Below are 15,812 nucleotides of genomic sequence, written 5' to 3'. Positions count from 1 at the left end.
TACTCAGCTGTCTGTAAAAAGAAGCACTCATTGGTCAGTTGGGAAAACACTCTTTGATCTAAAAAACAAGATGAGGACAAAACCTCTTTTGCTTGAAACCCTGATTTTGTTTACCATTTTTCAATGGGACAATATGTTTCTTGCCGAACAAATAACATTGAACAAGATGTAATTGCTGACAAAGAAACCGTTGGTACCAATATATCGAATTTAAAAGGAATGTGACAAAACACGTTCTGACAGTTACCTCTTCATTTATAGTGTGATTTTGGTGATCACATAACCAGAATTTTTGTTGAAGTACACAACATTGCGTTTTTCCTGTTACAAGTTTTGAGAGGCCTGATATGGCTAGTTGAAGCGATAACACATTCTTTCATAAGATCTGCAGTTGCCTTTTGATGTAACACTATATATATATATATATATATATATATATATATATATATATATATATATATTTTGGGAAGAATGTCTATACCTGTTTTAATATTTCCCAGCCGTATAAAGTTCAATTCGCTTTTGTACTACAAATTATATGTTTTTTTTTTACAAGAGTATAAGTTGTCTGACGCAATATCTGCATTCAAGGAAACATTTAGGAATGTTCAAAAGGCAATAATAAACGAAAATAGGATTAGAAGTCCACTGACTTCACAAAGACATGAGAATAATTATTCTGTCATAAGTTAGCTATTGTTGTAACAAATATTTTCTCTACAGAGTACCATGCATTGTATGAAGCAGTTTCTTCTAGCGGGTAATAGCCAAAACTTTCCACCACTGTGGAGTAACAGTTAGCCAAGGTGACTGTGAAACGAGCAGGCCGGGTTCAAATCCTGGTTGGCGGTTTTTTCCGAGATCTTCTCTCAACCATTCAAAGTAGAATTGCTGAATAACTTTCGACGTTGGACTCAGGCTCATTTCGCCTTCACTACCATCATTTCATTAAACATCTTTAATAATTACAGGTTGACCAGGAGTACATAGTGGACGTGGTTCCAGGATTCGCCTACAGATCGCATTTACCTGTGGAAGCTGCACATATCCAGAGAAGCCGCAGGGGCTTCAATAAACTGACTATGGTTAGATCGGTGGAGTGTAGCTCCCACGGACAGATACCACCTTGGCGAGTCATGGAATCTACGGCAGTATGTCCCTCAGGTTAAAGATGCAGCAGATTCACGCACATGAATTGCGAAAAGAAGCCTTCAATCTGAGGAGCTGCAGAACATCACAGGCAGATGGAGGTATGGTTTCCTCAGAACTGGATGCTGTGGCTGAATCGATACGATAGCATCATGCAGTGAATCATGTGCTTGAAGAGCGATCCCAAATGGAATTCAACAATCATTCCAAAATAAGGAAGTTGCACAGTAACCCTAATGCTTTGGTACACTTAAAATGTCAGCTAGATAGAGGGACAAACTTACAACTCCTTGTATTTTGGTACGATTACCATTTGAATTTGTTAAATTTTATGCTGAGCAAAATGCTCATATAGCAACCAGCACTGGTTCCATTCAGGTATAAGTTACATAGACTGCATTTTCCTGTTGATTAGTAAGATATTCTTTCCTGGCCAATATTTCCACAGTTTCACTACCAGAAATTCCACAGTGTCAGTGGATGCTTCGAGGAGCAACTCATTTACCATCATTAACCAGCGTAGATATACGAGTAATTTTACGGATTGCTTTTGTACTTGAGCTATGGGTCCGGACAGACTTGAATACGAGCTTTGAAATGTGACAGAACTACTATTTTAGTAGACATGTTTTTCGAGTTAATAGATTCTTCGAAATTGTCTTGTTCATTGGCCAGCATGACAATAAATGAGAAATACTTGACTAGTTCCACATGCTCCAGCAACTGAATCACTATATAATGATGTACAAATAATGAAACCTTGAAGTGAAGATATGAAGGGATTACATTACTGTCATCCACTTTTAAGATTTGGAGACTGCAAGTGGGAGAATGGGAGCAAATCGTTTACAAAGAAGTTAATATCCTCAAAAACTGCTTTCATAAGTGAACTTATATATTCAGATTGGTGGATGCTTTGGTGGATGAATGTATGTATGGATGGATAGGGGAAAGGATGGAGACATAGATAATCACACACACACACAAATAAACGGACGAATAGATGAAAAGACAGAAAGAGATGGATAAAGAGACAAAGAGACAGAGAGCCATAGAGAAAGGCATACATACATACATACATACATACATACATACATACATACACATACATACAGATTTACAGATAGACATGGCAATTCAGACTATTGAGTCCTTCATTTGAACAACAATTGTGTTCAAACTAATTACAAATTTCTATTCTTCGTCATTATTCTTTCAGTAAAGCAATGAAACCAATAACGAAGTAAAGCCCCACACACTTCACTCACCTCTCAGTTAAGACTTCATCCTCTTCTTCCATTATTTCCAGTTTGACCTCCTCCTCCACTGTATTTAACTCATGTGCCCCCTCCTGCAAATTATTATGTAAAAAGAAAGGTAGCTTCAATGCAGCAGACTTGATTTTAAATCATACCTAATCCAGTAAACAATTCAAACTTCATTAGTGTAGAATGGAGATATTTAAGAAATATAGAAACAAAATATTATGGCATTTTCCAAGAAATATCTCATTTTAAGTAACAATTGCATAAACGATAAGTCAATTAGAAAACGACACTTAAATCATATTCTGAGTTGGTCACAGGCGAGTAGGATTCAGGAAGAGCAACTTGACAGTTGATGAAACTGTTATGTTAAAATTGGTGATGGAAAATTTCTGGCACGGAATTGTGCAACTATTTCAGGTATTTCCTGATTTATAGGAAGCATAGAACTAATCTAAACGAACGAAGGTTAGTAAAACTCTAAAAGAATTTGAAAATCCAGGGAAAACAGTTTCCTTAGCGTAAACTACAATAGGGATATCTTATGCGAACTTTTACCGTCAGAAGGCAGGAGCGTTCCATGCAGGGCAACATGTTGTGGGCTATGTTTTTCCATATGCTACAGATGATTACGTTTTCCCGCTTGTTGGTTTTCTGTGCGTGTCAAAATTATATTTACAGTTATTTTGTATAACCTAGTATACTTTAATATAATTCACTATTTTCCTACCTCATAATTTAATTTAATTTACAATAAATAATAACGTAAACCTGTATAATATTGAGCGATTCTCCGAGATGGGTGGGGAAATCTGCAGTATGCAGAATATAAATACAAGTAAATTGAATGTTCATGAACCTAAACGAGAACTTTGAGAACAATATGCACAAATAAAAAAATAGGAAATATGTCGAAAGTGAATACTCTCACTCTGAGAGAGGAACATAGGTTAAGGGTGTTTGAGAATAAGGTGCTTAGGAAAATATTTGGGGCTAAGCGGGATGTAGTTACAGAAGAATGGAGAAAGTTACACAACGCAGAACTGCACGCATTGCATTCTTCACCTGACATATAATTAGGAACATTAAATCCAGACGTTTGAGATGGGCAGGGCATGTAGCACATGTGGGCGAATCAAGAAATGCATATAGAGTGTTAGTTGGGAGACCGGAGGGAAAAAGACCTTTGGGGAGGCCGAGACGTAGATGGGAGGATAATATTAAAATGGATTTCAGGGAGGTGGGATATGATGATAGAGACTGGATTAATCTTGCACAGGATAGGGACCGATGGCGGGCTTATGTGAGGGCGGCAATGAACCTTCGGGTTCCTTAAAAGCCATTTGTAAGTATGTAAGTAAGTCGAAAGTGAATATTGCCCTCTTTAATAATTAATATTTAAGAACCGTATGCTAAAAACAGGATATGCAGCCACCAATGTGTTTTTTTATAGGGAAGAGACTATCGAGATTGAATTCCTTGTATTTTTTCTGTAGTTGCAGAAAGATCAAATGCAATTATTAATAGGATGATATAATATGATCGCAATAGTATCACGATTATTAGTGTGTTTTGTAGGTTAAGGACATGCAGTTTTGAATACTGTGTGGGATGATTTTGAAAATTTGAACTTAAAACATGGCTTTAATAATTAGGGTACAGTATATTAAAAACATTATTCACGAAATGGATTCCACTAGGGATCGTCCTGGATAATAAACATTCCAGTTTATCGAGAGTTTACTGTAGACACAAAATTCGGAGACTCCTACAACTAATCTAAGCTAACATAGCTCGCTGTCGAGGTTGCATATGTTCTTATAAATTTTTCTTTTTCCTCTTCCAAAATGAAACTATAGTCAGCAATTCCTTACTTGAAGTAGTTACTTTTATTTATTTATTTCGAGGCCCAATTTTATTACTTATATTTTTTTTAAAGTTTAAAGCATATATACAGAATATTTCGGGACCTGATTGAAGACAAAAAGCTTTCCCTGGTTTTTACATATAAGAACATAACAAAAATTTGCCATTTTTAGTTGTTTTTAAGAGTATCTAATATACTAATAAACTACATAGATCCTCAATGTTTATATACCGAAAAACAAATGCACACGCAAAGCGCATCCCTCATAGTACACGTGCACTATCTGTTGGTGCTAGTTCAGGATATCCCTATTGAAGAAATTGTCTCACGTGTGAATATTCAGGGGGACTCTCCCACCTACTATTATGTACAATTACTTCACTTATGGCCTATTAAAGTCTGGTTTGATATTATTGTTGGCAATCCAGTCTGTTGGTTTATCGCACGAGTTACATGATTAATTCTTCCTCTCCATGTAACAATCAGATGAGTGAGTTAGCTACTGCAGAGTGGAGGAGGACGGCAAAGAAACTCTGATGATGTCTTTGTTAATTGTGACTTCATGCTTATTTACTACCAATTGGTTCCAAGAATCAGACAACAATCATGTGGACTTTAGTTATCAAAGGAATTTAAAGACAAAATTTTACAAGAAATCTAATTAGTAAGTGTATTTCCTACACCAGGCACAAAACACAAATTGGACGGAAAAAATTCACGAAGGACTACAGAATGCAGAAATGGACATCATGAGAGCAACAACCGTAACCCTTGGTCACCTGCCTCTAGCAGCCACATCAGTCAACAACTAACACAGGAAGAATTACCGAACAATATGCTTCATAAAACGCACTCACCTCAGCTTCACTTTTCACAAAAGAAAAGTCAATTTGCACAGAAGTTTCATCAAATGTCATCTCGGTTTTTACATCATAGCTGTGGTCCACACATTCCGTTTTTATTTCAATCACTTGCAGATCTAATACATTTCCTTCCTGCAACACATAAAACATAATTATGAGATATATTTATTAATTTAATGTACCGAAGTACATATGATATTTCCATGCAGATATTCTGCGTCATCATATGATGAAAGAGTAATGGAACGGAGAAAAATTCTCTCTGGAGCCGGGATTTGAACCTGGGTTTTCAGCTCTACGTGCTGATGCTTTATCCACTAAGCCACACTGGATACCCACCCTGGCACTACTGGACAGAATCGTCTCAGTTTTAAGTTCACCGGGGTGGGTATCCAGTGTGGCTTAGTGGATAAAGCATCAGCACGTAGAGCTGAAAACCCAGGTTCAAATCCTAGCGCCGGAGAGAATTTTTCTCCGTTCCATTACTCTTTCATCGTATGATGAATATCTGCATGGAAATATCATATGTACTTCGGTGCATTAAAATAATATATATGATATGTGTAAATCACTTTGTGATTTAAGATAGCGCTTATTCTGTCGGATCCCGGCCAACTAGTCACTCATAACGAGTGCACCTCACCACATGTGTGGACTTCAGTCCTACGTTCATACACATCTATGATGTAGTGCAGAGGGTGGCCACTAGAGGGAACCCAAGAGTTGGAACTTAAAACTGAGACAGTTCTGTCCAGCGCCAGGGTGGGTATCCGGTGTAGCTTAGTGGATAAAGCATCAGCACGTAGAGCTGAAAACCCAGGTTCAAATCCCGGTGCTGGAGAGAATTTTTCTCCGTTCCATTACTCTTTCATCGTATAATTATGAGAGCTACCATAAGTAGTTGTTCACGAGTAACCTGTGACTAATTTTAATCCTCTCTACTCTATTATTAAATCCTGATGTCAACAAACACACGTGTACACAATCCAGAGTCAGTAGTGACATAATTTGTACAAAAAGCCCATAATGCAGCATGTAAAAGAATAGGTCCATAATATAAAATTGTTTTGTTTTAGTACATGCTTAATTTCTTCTATATTCCCGCATACAAATACATTTCACTTCTGTATGACTGATAAGTCATTATAGAAAATGTAAGCCAAGAATTGTGAAACTTGTTTTAAAATGAGATGTTTCATCTGAGGATAATCAGTGGCGGAAAATAACAGAGTTGTTCTCTTAAGGGAATGAACAGGTGAAATATTCAAATTATGCATTTGTGATGCTAATGGACTGAAATTTTTACCACAGAGTGCTGATATGTATTTAAAACATCCCTATAAATTTCATCAATGTATCTTAATTAGTTTTGAAGAAATTAATTATTTACCAATTAATACTAATTAATATTTAAAAAATGCTGCATGATGAACGCTTAACATTATGAATTTAAAAAAAATATAGAACAGTTCCTCTAACAATAATAAAACATCTATCACATGATTTTTAGTTAGCACTTCTTAGTTACTGAGAAAAAAATTCAAAACTGGGTGAGTGCCAATTTAAAGAAAAAAATTGATTTCATGCATCTTAATCAATTTATATCTTGGCAAATAATAAATATTTTAAAAATCCATGTGACAGTCTTTTTCCTTTAGGTAATGTGGGCTTGTGGTAAAAATTTCATCACTATTGGTTAAGAAATGCATCATATGGAGCAATTTGAACATGTTAAAATGTAATAAAATTTAAAAGGGAGAAAATCAAGTTTTAAAGTACAACACTATGTTTGAGTACTTACACATTATGGAAATTGCTTAAAACCCGCCTGCCTGATATGTTGACCCCTCCTGCTGCTTTTTCCTACTTTCAGTGACACTTTTTGACAAACGTAGCTTCTTCCTGCTTGTTTTGAAGTTCTCACTGGTTGAAGTAGCCGCTTGCTGCAGTCGACGCTTGTCTCTCCTATTGCCAATTTTGTATGCTGCAGGAGATAATTTCACTGTTGACACTAAATCTCTCATGGAAATGTTTGCTGTACAACCCATGTTAAATTCAGTCACAGCAGAAGTAACAGCCACTTCAAGTTTTTTTTTTTTATACAAAAATTTCTTTTGGGCACTTCCGCCATATCACACTATGAACACTTTCATTCACATTTTGAGTTTTTCCTGCAGTGCACTTGCTAAGAAGTTCATCACTAGCTAGTCTACAGTACACTGGCATGATTTTAGCCACAACATCAGGTCGCAACACTGTCTTCATGGTTTTCAAGTCATGCTTCGGAACAGCTTCTTGCTTCGCAATGGCCCGGTTGAAGAAGCACCATGACTTTTCACCACTAGGGCATCTTGAATGCAGGGGCTTGTCATCCGTGGACATTGCATGGTCAAGTGTTGCATAGATGGCTTTCTTCATCTTGTTTACATCGGGGATATTATCAATAATGGCCTTTCTGTAGTAATTTTGCAGTCGAGGTATCATTTCTGCAGTCAGACTTCCCTTTTTTTTGCCTCCGATTGAGGAATCTGTCCCTCTCCATTCCCTAACAATATTCTGTAGACCTTTACCTACTCTCTTAGCAACGTGGTTCACACATTCTTCTTTTCTAATGTCAATGCCTTCACCATAAACTTGAAGCTGCTGAAGGTGACGGTGTGTTTTTGCATCCCCGTCAGACAATAAGGTTGTGTACCTCATATTACACAACCTAATGGACCGGGTCCAGAGAATTTCTGCAGCTTTCATCTCCATGGCATTTGAAGATCCATCAAAATTTTTCTCACAAACACCAGCATCTTTGTGACTTTGATACCACTGTTTATATTCGTCACTTGCAACATCCATTTTTTTTCTGTCTTTTCACAAGTACTGCAATATTTTGACATTATTTCAAAATCTAACACTAGCCCTGTTAAAATATCTATGATTAAACCTAAACCATACTTTGATGTATGTCCACGCTTCATCCATGTGCCATCGTATGACACACCAATATTTATAACATCACTATCACTAATAGAACTGTCCACTTCCATGTGAGCTCGTCTAACTGCAGAGTGAGCATTTCTCAACACATGTTGTCTAACAAGTTTGTTTTCTTCCGTCAGTTTTATCAGGTGAGAGTTGAAGGATGGTGAGCTCAAACCTGCCATACCCATAGCCATACAATGTTGTTCCATAGCAGAGTGTCCTTTTCCCATGGTAACAAAGGCGTTGACCATTCTCCTATTTACATCGAAGGGAGGTCGAGTTGACTCAGTGTTACCTACCTTAGGGCTTGTATACATTTCATTCAACACTGTGTTGCAATTATAACACTTCACTATCACTTTAAATGCAAAGCCTGATGGTTCAGTAAGCTCAGCTTTTGCACTATCCATTCCACATTCACCACATTTTACTCCTTTATACAGTTCACTCCACAAACTTACATGCACTAATGTGTAGTCTTCACTACACTGGGGGGCACTTATATTTGAATTCTCCTGCAAGTTGCCATATTTTATCAACTTTATCTCACTAGCACTTTGTTTATTATTTGTTTCTTTTGACACTTGATCTTCATTATCACCAACTAGGCCTAACACATTTTCTTGTTGCACACATTCCACAATAGTTTTGGCATTCTTCCACCTTATATTTGCTAAATTTTTAGCCCTATTAGCATATTTTGATCGTTTCTTGCCCTTATTATGAATGTCACTTAGTCTATTCATGTTTAGAAAACTAAAACTATGCCTAAAATGCTAAATGTTGAGTTATACACGTGGTCTTCAATGTTATTGTGACGATTCCTAACCTAATGCACTTATACTAACTTATTCACACTAATATATACAACTAATTGAATACAAAATTAGTGTAAAACTTTAATAACATCCTAAATAACACGAAATCAGCAAAACAAGTATGAATATTTAAATAAAATTATGAACATAAAAACAAAAATTTGTATTTTTTTCCATTTTTCCACATTTTTCACCTGTTCGTTCCCTTAAATTTTGATTCGAGCAGCAATTATCTACGACCTCTGACATTTCGCGTCATATTATTACAGCAGATAAGTTCGAATGGAGGCTATTCAAACTGTGATTCAAAGCTATGGCCACAGTAAGAAATAAATGAGTGCCATGTTTTAAGCAGCATCATCTGTTTCCTGATGAAACTGGTAGCATGCCATCAAAAATAACCTATTCTTCCAGTTTAAGATAGAATTTGCGAGGCACAATAGTCAAAGAGTCTTCACCAGGGTAGAAATTTTGTCATGAAGCTTTAACCATTGTATGATACCGCAGTCCACCCAGGGTTCTGATGAGTTTGAGCAAATACAACAGGTGGTTCTGCGGACCAGCAATAGCAGCAAGGCAGAACATCATGGTAACCATAAGATATCCCTGTACTGGTTGGACAATAGTGCACCATCACTGAGGTATGCGGACATGAGGCCAGCAGTCGGCTGATCGGCTTCCTCCCTGTGTAGGCTGTCACGCTCAGTCATTCTAGGGTGCTTTTCCCGCCACATGATAAGCTATAGGCCTATTGTTATAAACAACGTAATTAGAAAATAAATAGTAATTAGTAATCAATCTCAATATAGATAGATACCTCAGAAAAAGGTTTCTGGTCTTCCATATCTGTGTTATTACTTCTTTTTATTGCCAAAAAGTCGATCTCAGGTTCCTTCTTGATCACGTCCATCACGACTGAAAAAGACAATACTAAGAAAATCAAATTGAAATGGAATATGTCAGCTACCTTTACTCACTTACAGCATTTGATACAATAACTGCACATCTCCGTAATACAGACATAAACGAGCACAGATGACCATGTTGATTCTAGAGATATTACAGTATTTACCTTACAAACAAAGCCAGAGAACTGAAGAACGAAGTTGTGAGAAAGATGTTAACCAGTGAAATACAGAGTGGACCACTCGAATGCACCTAATTTCTATTGTATGTGACTGGTGAAGGGTTGAAGATAGAACTTTAAGTTAATGTTTATATGAAAAGAAAACTCAACAAGTTTCGAATCCTGTCGGTAGATGGTAGATGGTTCGTAGATTGTATCGATTGTCATAATGGCGACACCGCAGATGAAAGCGCAAACTGTGTTGTGGTATGCAGAGTTTAAATCAATTGTCAGAGTTCAAAGGGAGTATCGGCGAGAGTTTAACCATGATGTTCCAACTGGTAAAAGCATTAAGAAGTGGCACGAAACATTTTTAGCTACAGGATCGATGTTGAAGAAGCATGGTGGTGGTTGTACAACATCCGACGAAATGGTTGCAAATGTTCAATGCGCATATGAGCGAAGCCCGCGGAAGATATTAAGAAGAGCTTCACGGGAAAACTATGTGCAGTACCACATATCTTGACGTACTGGAGCAGTTCTTCTTTCCACAAACTGAACACCTGTAGCCTAACATCTTTTTCCAGCAAGATGGCGCTGTCCACACTGGTTCAATGACGTTTGTACGTGTTCCCTGGCCGTTGTATTGGTAGGGGAGGACCGATCGCTTGGCCCCCCGAGATCTCCGGATTTAAAACCGCTCGATTTCTTTCTCTAGGGCTACGTCAAAAATAAAGTGTACCCCACCCCAGTCAGAGACCTTCGTGATCTTCGGGAGCGCATCATAGAGGCTATAGAGAGCATTCCAGAAGACATGCTCCAACGTGCTTGGCAAGACATCGTTCATCACCTCGATATCGTCATAGTGACAGCTGGAGCTCACGTAGATATATGGTGATGTGCATATCGAAACTTGTTGAGTTCTCCTTTCATATAAACGTTATTGCAGTTTCTATCTTCAACTGTTTAGGCCTACCAGTCACATACAATTGAAATTAGGTACATCGAGTGGTCCACCCTGTATATTATACTAGCAATTCAACGATAATGCAAAACAATAGAAGGTTAAGCGAGTGCAGAGGTAGTTCCCTTCCTGCTGTGGATATGCACCTTCAACTGTCTTACATATCATAGTAACATAACTTAAATGACAATACCAAACTTTCATCCTAGTTTCCAATTTTTCAGCGGAAATTTAAAAATATAAATATAATCACTTGTAATATGACGATTTCTGCAGGATAATTGATAGTTAATGCTTTATCGAAATGACTGCCGTAGTTCGTTACGTTAATCTTACTTCGCTGAGCATTATTAGAACTAAAGAAGCACAACTGTGCTAGCTATCAAGAGAAAGGTCTGCTTTCCGCAAATATGGAGTGTCCACTTTGTGTACAGGTAAGAAAATGGATTTTATGACAGGGTAGATTTTTATTATGCCATGTATATACGAAACTGTGACAGGTTAGGTTAGGTTACTTTAGGCTTTTATTATGCCTTGCATATACGAAACTGTGACAGTTATGTTAGGTAAGTTTAGGTCTTTATTATACCTTGCATAAACGAAACTGTGACAGGTTAGGTTAGTTAAGACTTTTGTTATGTCAGGTATATACGAAACATGTGACAGGTTATGTTACTTTTGGCTTATGTTATGCCTTCCATACACGAATCTGTGACAGGTTACGTTAGTTTAAGCTTTTATTATGCCTTGCATGTACGAAACTGTGACAGGTTAGGTTATGCTTTTATTATACCTTCCATAAATCAAACTGTGACAGGTTAGGTTAGTTTAGACTTTTGTTATGCCAGTCATGTACGAAACTGTGACAATTTAAGTTAGTTTTGGCTTCTGTTATGCCTTGCAATGCACGAAACTGACAGATTAGGTTAGGTTAGATTTTTGTTATGCCAGGCATGTACGAAACTGTGACAGTTTAAGTTAGTTTTGGCTTCTGTTATGCCTTGCATGCACGAATCTGTGACAGATTAGGTTAGGTTAGTTTAGGCTTTTATTATGCCTTGCATATACAGAACTGTGACAGGTCAGGTTAGGTTAGGCTTTTATTTCCTATATGTTTTTTTTAAACAGTCCGTCATATGACAATCACAGCCTGAACTTTAGAGCCAGTGACTGGTGCATGCACTAATCTGATCGAAAACACTTGGCTTGCACGTAGACAACGTCTGTCTCGGGGAGGCATGCAAAAGGATGGCCTGAGTAATCGCCTCTGGGAATACTTATGGCAGAAGGATTGCTCACGGCTCAGCCGAGATTCTTTCTACGCTATTATAGAAGACGTCAAGGCACTCTATCCCGGTGGTGTATGTGAAGATTAATATGATAGCGATTGAGTGCAGCGCTCGACAAAACATAGTGATGTCTGGTGTGTTATGTTGGCAGTACATGTCAGTGCCAGTGAGCTCTATACAAAACTGGAGGCTCTTTCCTGTCTGCAAGCAGACTGTTGGTGAGGGTATTGCTGTCTCTGTCTAATTAATCTGTTTCAATCAAGGAGTTATAAGAGAAATTTTAGAGATGCCAAGTTGCCTTGTACAGTGCTCTTATGCTACGTTTACACGGCGACAGTTTAGAGAAGAGAGCTAGAGATTATAGCTGAGTATCACCGTGTAAACGGTTGTGAGAGCAGGTATCTAGTTGACTCTAATATCTAAATAGAGAGTCTAAATAGAGCGGCCTTCAAAACTGCTCTCGCCGTGTAAACACCTTGGACAGAGAAGTCGCATATACTGTCAGCTCTCATTATAGCTACTCTAAATTATTCAGCTAAGTTGAACTTTTTCGTTAACTCTCGCGACTGTTGCGTACGAGATTATACAAGCTGGCGCATAACTCTTGAAATACAGGTCTAAAGTAATAATCATGCTACGTTTACATGGCGACAGTTCAGAGCGAAGTTCTGAAGAACCAGGAGAATTATCTAACGGAGTGTTTACACGGTGACAGAATATAGCTTCTCTAAACACATTAGCAAGCTCTCATGAGATTTATATAACTTTAAACTCTAATGTTGCTCTCCCGACTGTTTACATGGTGCAGACAGTTTAGAGTGAGAGAAAGTGTTGGGAGAGAGCATTTAGAGAAGAATAGACTGGTCAGTGCGTTTATATGACACATGCACTCATTTAACTTCTGAGTAGTGTGTCAGCAGTTGTGTAACCTGACAGTGCATAGCACTTGCATTACTAATATTGTTCGGCGGGTCATTATTTATTTATTCATATAGAATACTATAATTGCACGAAGGGCAGAGTTGATAGTCTTGATCAAAAATGTGCAAATTATAGCTCAAGTCGGCACACATGTAATTTACGTTCTGTGAATCAAAGATGCATGAAAACAGCACTAACGGAAAGAGAAACTCAAAAAGTTTAGTCGTATTAACATTGTTTTCCCACTTGGTAACACTGCCTTATAATAGCGCATATAAACAAATTTGTTCATTGCTGAGGCGAAATGGCTGCTATAGAGAACAGAACCAGTCGGTTATTAATGTGCAAAGGCATTACCGAACAAAGTTTGGCCCAGATCAATCAAGTGGGCCTAAAATCCGTAAATGGTACACCGATTTGAAGGCACGACTCTTCGCAAGTGGTTGCGATTTCATCCGTACCCACTACAGTTGCTGCAAGCCCTAAAACTAGAGGACAAAGTGCTACGAAGAAATTTTTTTGCACAAGTATGCAGTTTTTAATTGAAAACGATGATTAAATTTATTCGTTCCGTGGTGTTTTCTGACGACGTCACTTTTCAACTTTCTGGTAAGGTGAACAGACATAATCTCTGAATCTAGTGATCGGAAAATCCGCGTACCTACGTGGAACTTGACTATAGGCTTGATATGTGCCGTGTTACCAAGGGGAGACACATTAACATTTTTAAGTTAAGAAACTAAACGTTTTCTTACTGCTCTCTCCCTCCAAGCTTCACCAGGTTCCGCACGAGCTATACTCAGCTATCATCTCTAGCTCTCTTCTCTAAACGCTCGCCGTGTAAATGTACACGCGCAAATTCCGCCGCTCAGAGCGCTGTACGGTTCTAGATATTCGTAGCAGAACACTTACTGACGTTGATATTTGGGGCATTTAAAGGACTCACCGTTGCGTATTAAATTCTTCGTACAATATTTTATGGTCAATAGACATAATTTCAAAACTTCTACGTCTCAATTATATTAAATTAAATGGTTGTCATTCTTGATATGAAAAGATATTGCATATTATAAATTCAGGCACTACCTTCCTGTTGTTCAATTCACACACACTATCTTATCCAACATAATCAAAGAAACTTAATACATTTTACATGAGCAATACATTGTGTTTCTGCCATAGTTGTAAGCACACTGACCAGCCTGTTCTTCTCTACATGCTCTCAACACTTTCTTTCACTCTAAACTGTCTGCACCATGTAAACGGTCCGTAGAGTGAGTTCAGAGTTATATAAATCTTTGAGAGCTCGCTAATGGGTTTAGAGAAGCTATATTCTGTCACCGTGTAAACATTCCGTTAGATAGCTCTCCTGATACTTAGACCTTCCCTCGCTCTAAACTTTCGCCGTGTAAACTAGCATTAGATTGGGTGAAAGTCCGGTTGTGAAGAATTGCTCACGTTACTTACGCTTATATGGAATACAGTGTAACAATATGCTTACCTTTGTGCAAGAATATGATGGTTTTATAGCCTATATCTATTTCAGCTGTCGATCTGCAGCATTAGCCACGTTCCATATTCATAATAATTGGGATAATAATATATTACATATTCATTTCACAGGATGTTCAGGATAAAGTGATCAAGGTGGCCGTGGTACCATTTTCAATTTAAAAAAGAGTCTAGATGGAGGTTAGTCCTCCAGCTTTTATTACAATCAAGTGATCCGTGATCACAGAAATCGATCAAGAACTATTAGGCCGATGCTACGTAACCCAGCTACACTAAAATTAAATAAATAAAAGATCAACATATAAACATCGGGGTATTTACACAATCCGGATTATTGATTCATTACTTATGCGGTTTATTGATGAGTATTTTATTGTTTTAGGCCTATGTCATCATCAGGGCGAGACGTGGCGGGAACGCGAAATTGCTACGAGAGGCTCGGGGCAAGATCATCAACCGTTCGAGATGGCCAGGGTTGCCAGATACAGGAATTGGAACCGTCGTACCAACATATGAAAATTGTCGTACATTTCTCAGGTTCCTAAGAGATATATATATATATATATATATATATATATATATATATATATATATATATATATATATTACAGCGTGAATATAAATGACTTCCCTGATTATGAAAATTATTTGTGGGCAAACGATTCAACGTAGAAAAATTTTATATATAGCAGTATATGGAGAAACTCTCCAAGTTTTTAATCATACCTTACAGGTGCTCGATATGGGCTTCCCTTGTGACCCTGCAGACATCAAGCCGATAGTTCAATTCGTCCCACACACGGCTAAGTGTATCCATATCGATTGCAACGATGGTGTTGATGATGCGAGGAGCATAGCGTTCCCCTGACTTTTTTTTTTTTTTTGAACAGATTGTTTCTTCTTAAGTACCAGGTCGGATTTGACCCTTTCCTTTTAAAAGAAGTGTAGGAAATCATATGGCAAGTTTCAGCTTAAATATTCCAAGGCAACGTAACTCTACCAACAGTAGAGGGAGCAAATTGATAATGTCATGTAAGAGGAATCGGTATATTTCTACTTATTAGTGGATTTGGATGGTTGTGGAGGGATGCTAGAAATTTTGTACGAAGAGTTTTGATATAAGCT

At 37.7% G+C, this 15,812-nt stretch overlaps 1 protein-coding gene across 3 annotated transcripts in view; it reads right to left on the bottom strand.

Moving 5' to 3' along the window:
- LOC138693317 (zinc finger protein 665-like) overlaps positions 1-15,209 on the bottom strand; it is a 41,005-nt gene extending 25,796 nt beyond the window's left edge. The window contains exons 1-4 of one of the 3 annotated variants that reach the window (XM_069817203.1): positions 14,677-15,209; positions 9,753-9,850; positions 5,139-5,276; positions 2,418-2,500 (exon numbers count right to left, since the gene is read on the bottom strand). In XM_069817203.1, the coding sequence (XP_069673304.1) occupies positions 2,418-2,500; positions 5,139-5,276; positions 9,753-9,845 (314 nt within the window). In that variant the 5' untranslated portion in view covers positions 9,846-9,850; positions 14,677-15,209. The remainder of the gene's footprint in view (positions 1-2,417; positions 2,501-5,138; positions 5,277-9,752; positions 9,851-14,676) is intronic. The other 2 variants (XM_069817204.1, XM_069817206.1) reach the window with 2 other exon arrangements.
- Positions 15,210-15,812: the final 603 nt, after the last annotated feature.

The sequence above is a fragment of the Periplaneta americana genome, chromosome 17 (assembly GCF_040183065.1).
Source record: "Periplaneta americana isolate PAMFEO1 chromosome 17, P.americana_PAMFEO1_priV1, whole genome shotgun sequence".
Classification (NCBI taxonomy): Eukaryota; Metazoa; Arthropoda; class Insecta; order Blattodea; family Blattidae; genus Periplaneta; species Periplaneta americana.
The sequence above is the reverse complement of the archived record's forward strand: the minus strand, read 5'-3'. Positions and strand labels throughout refer to the sequence as shown.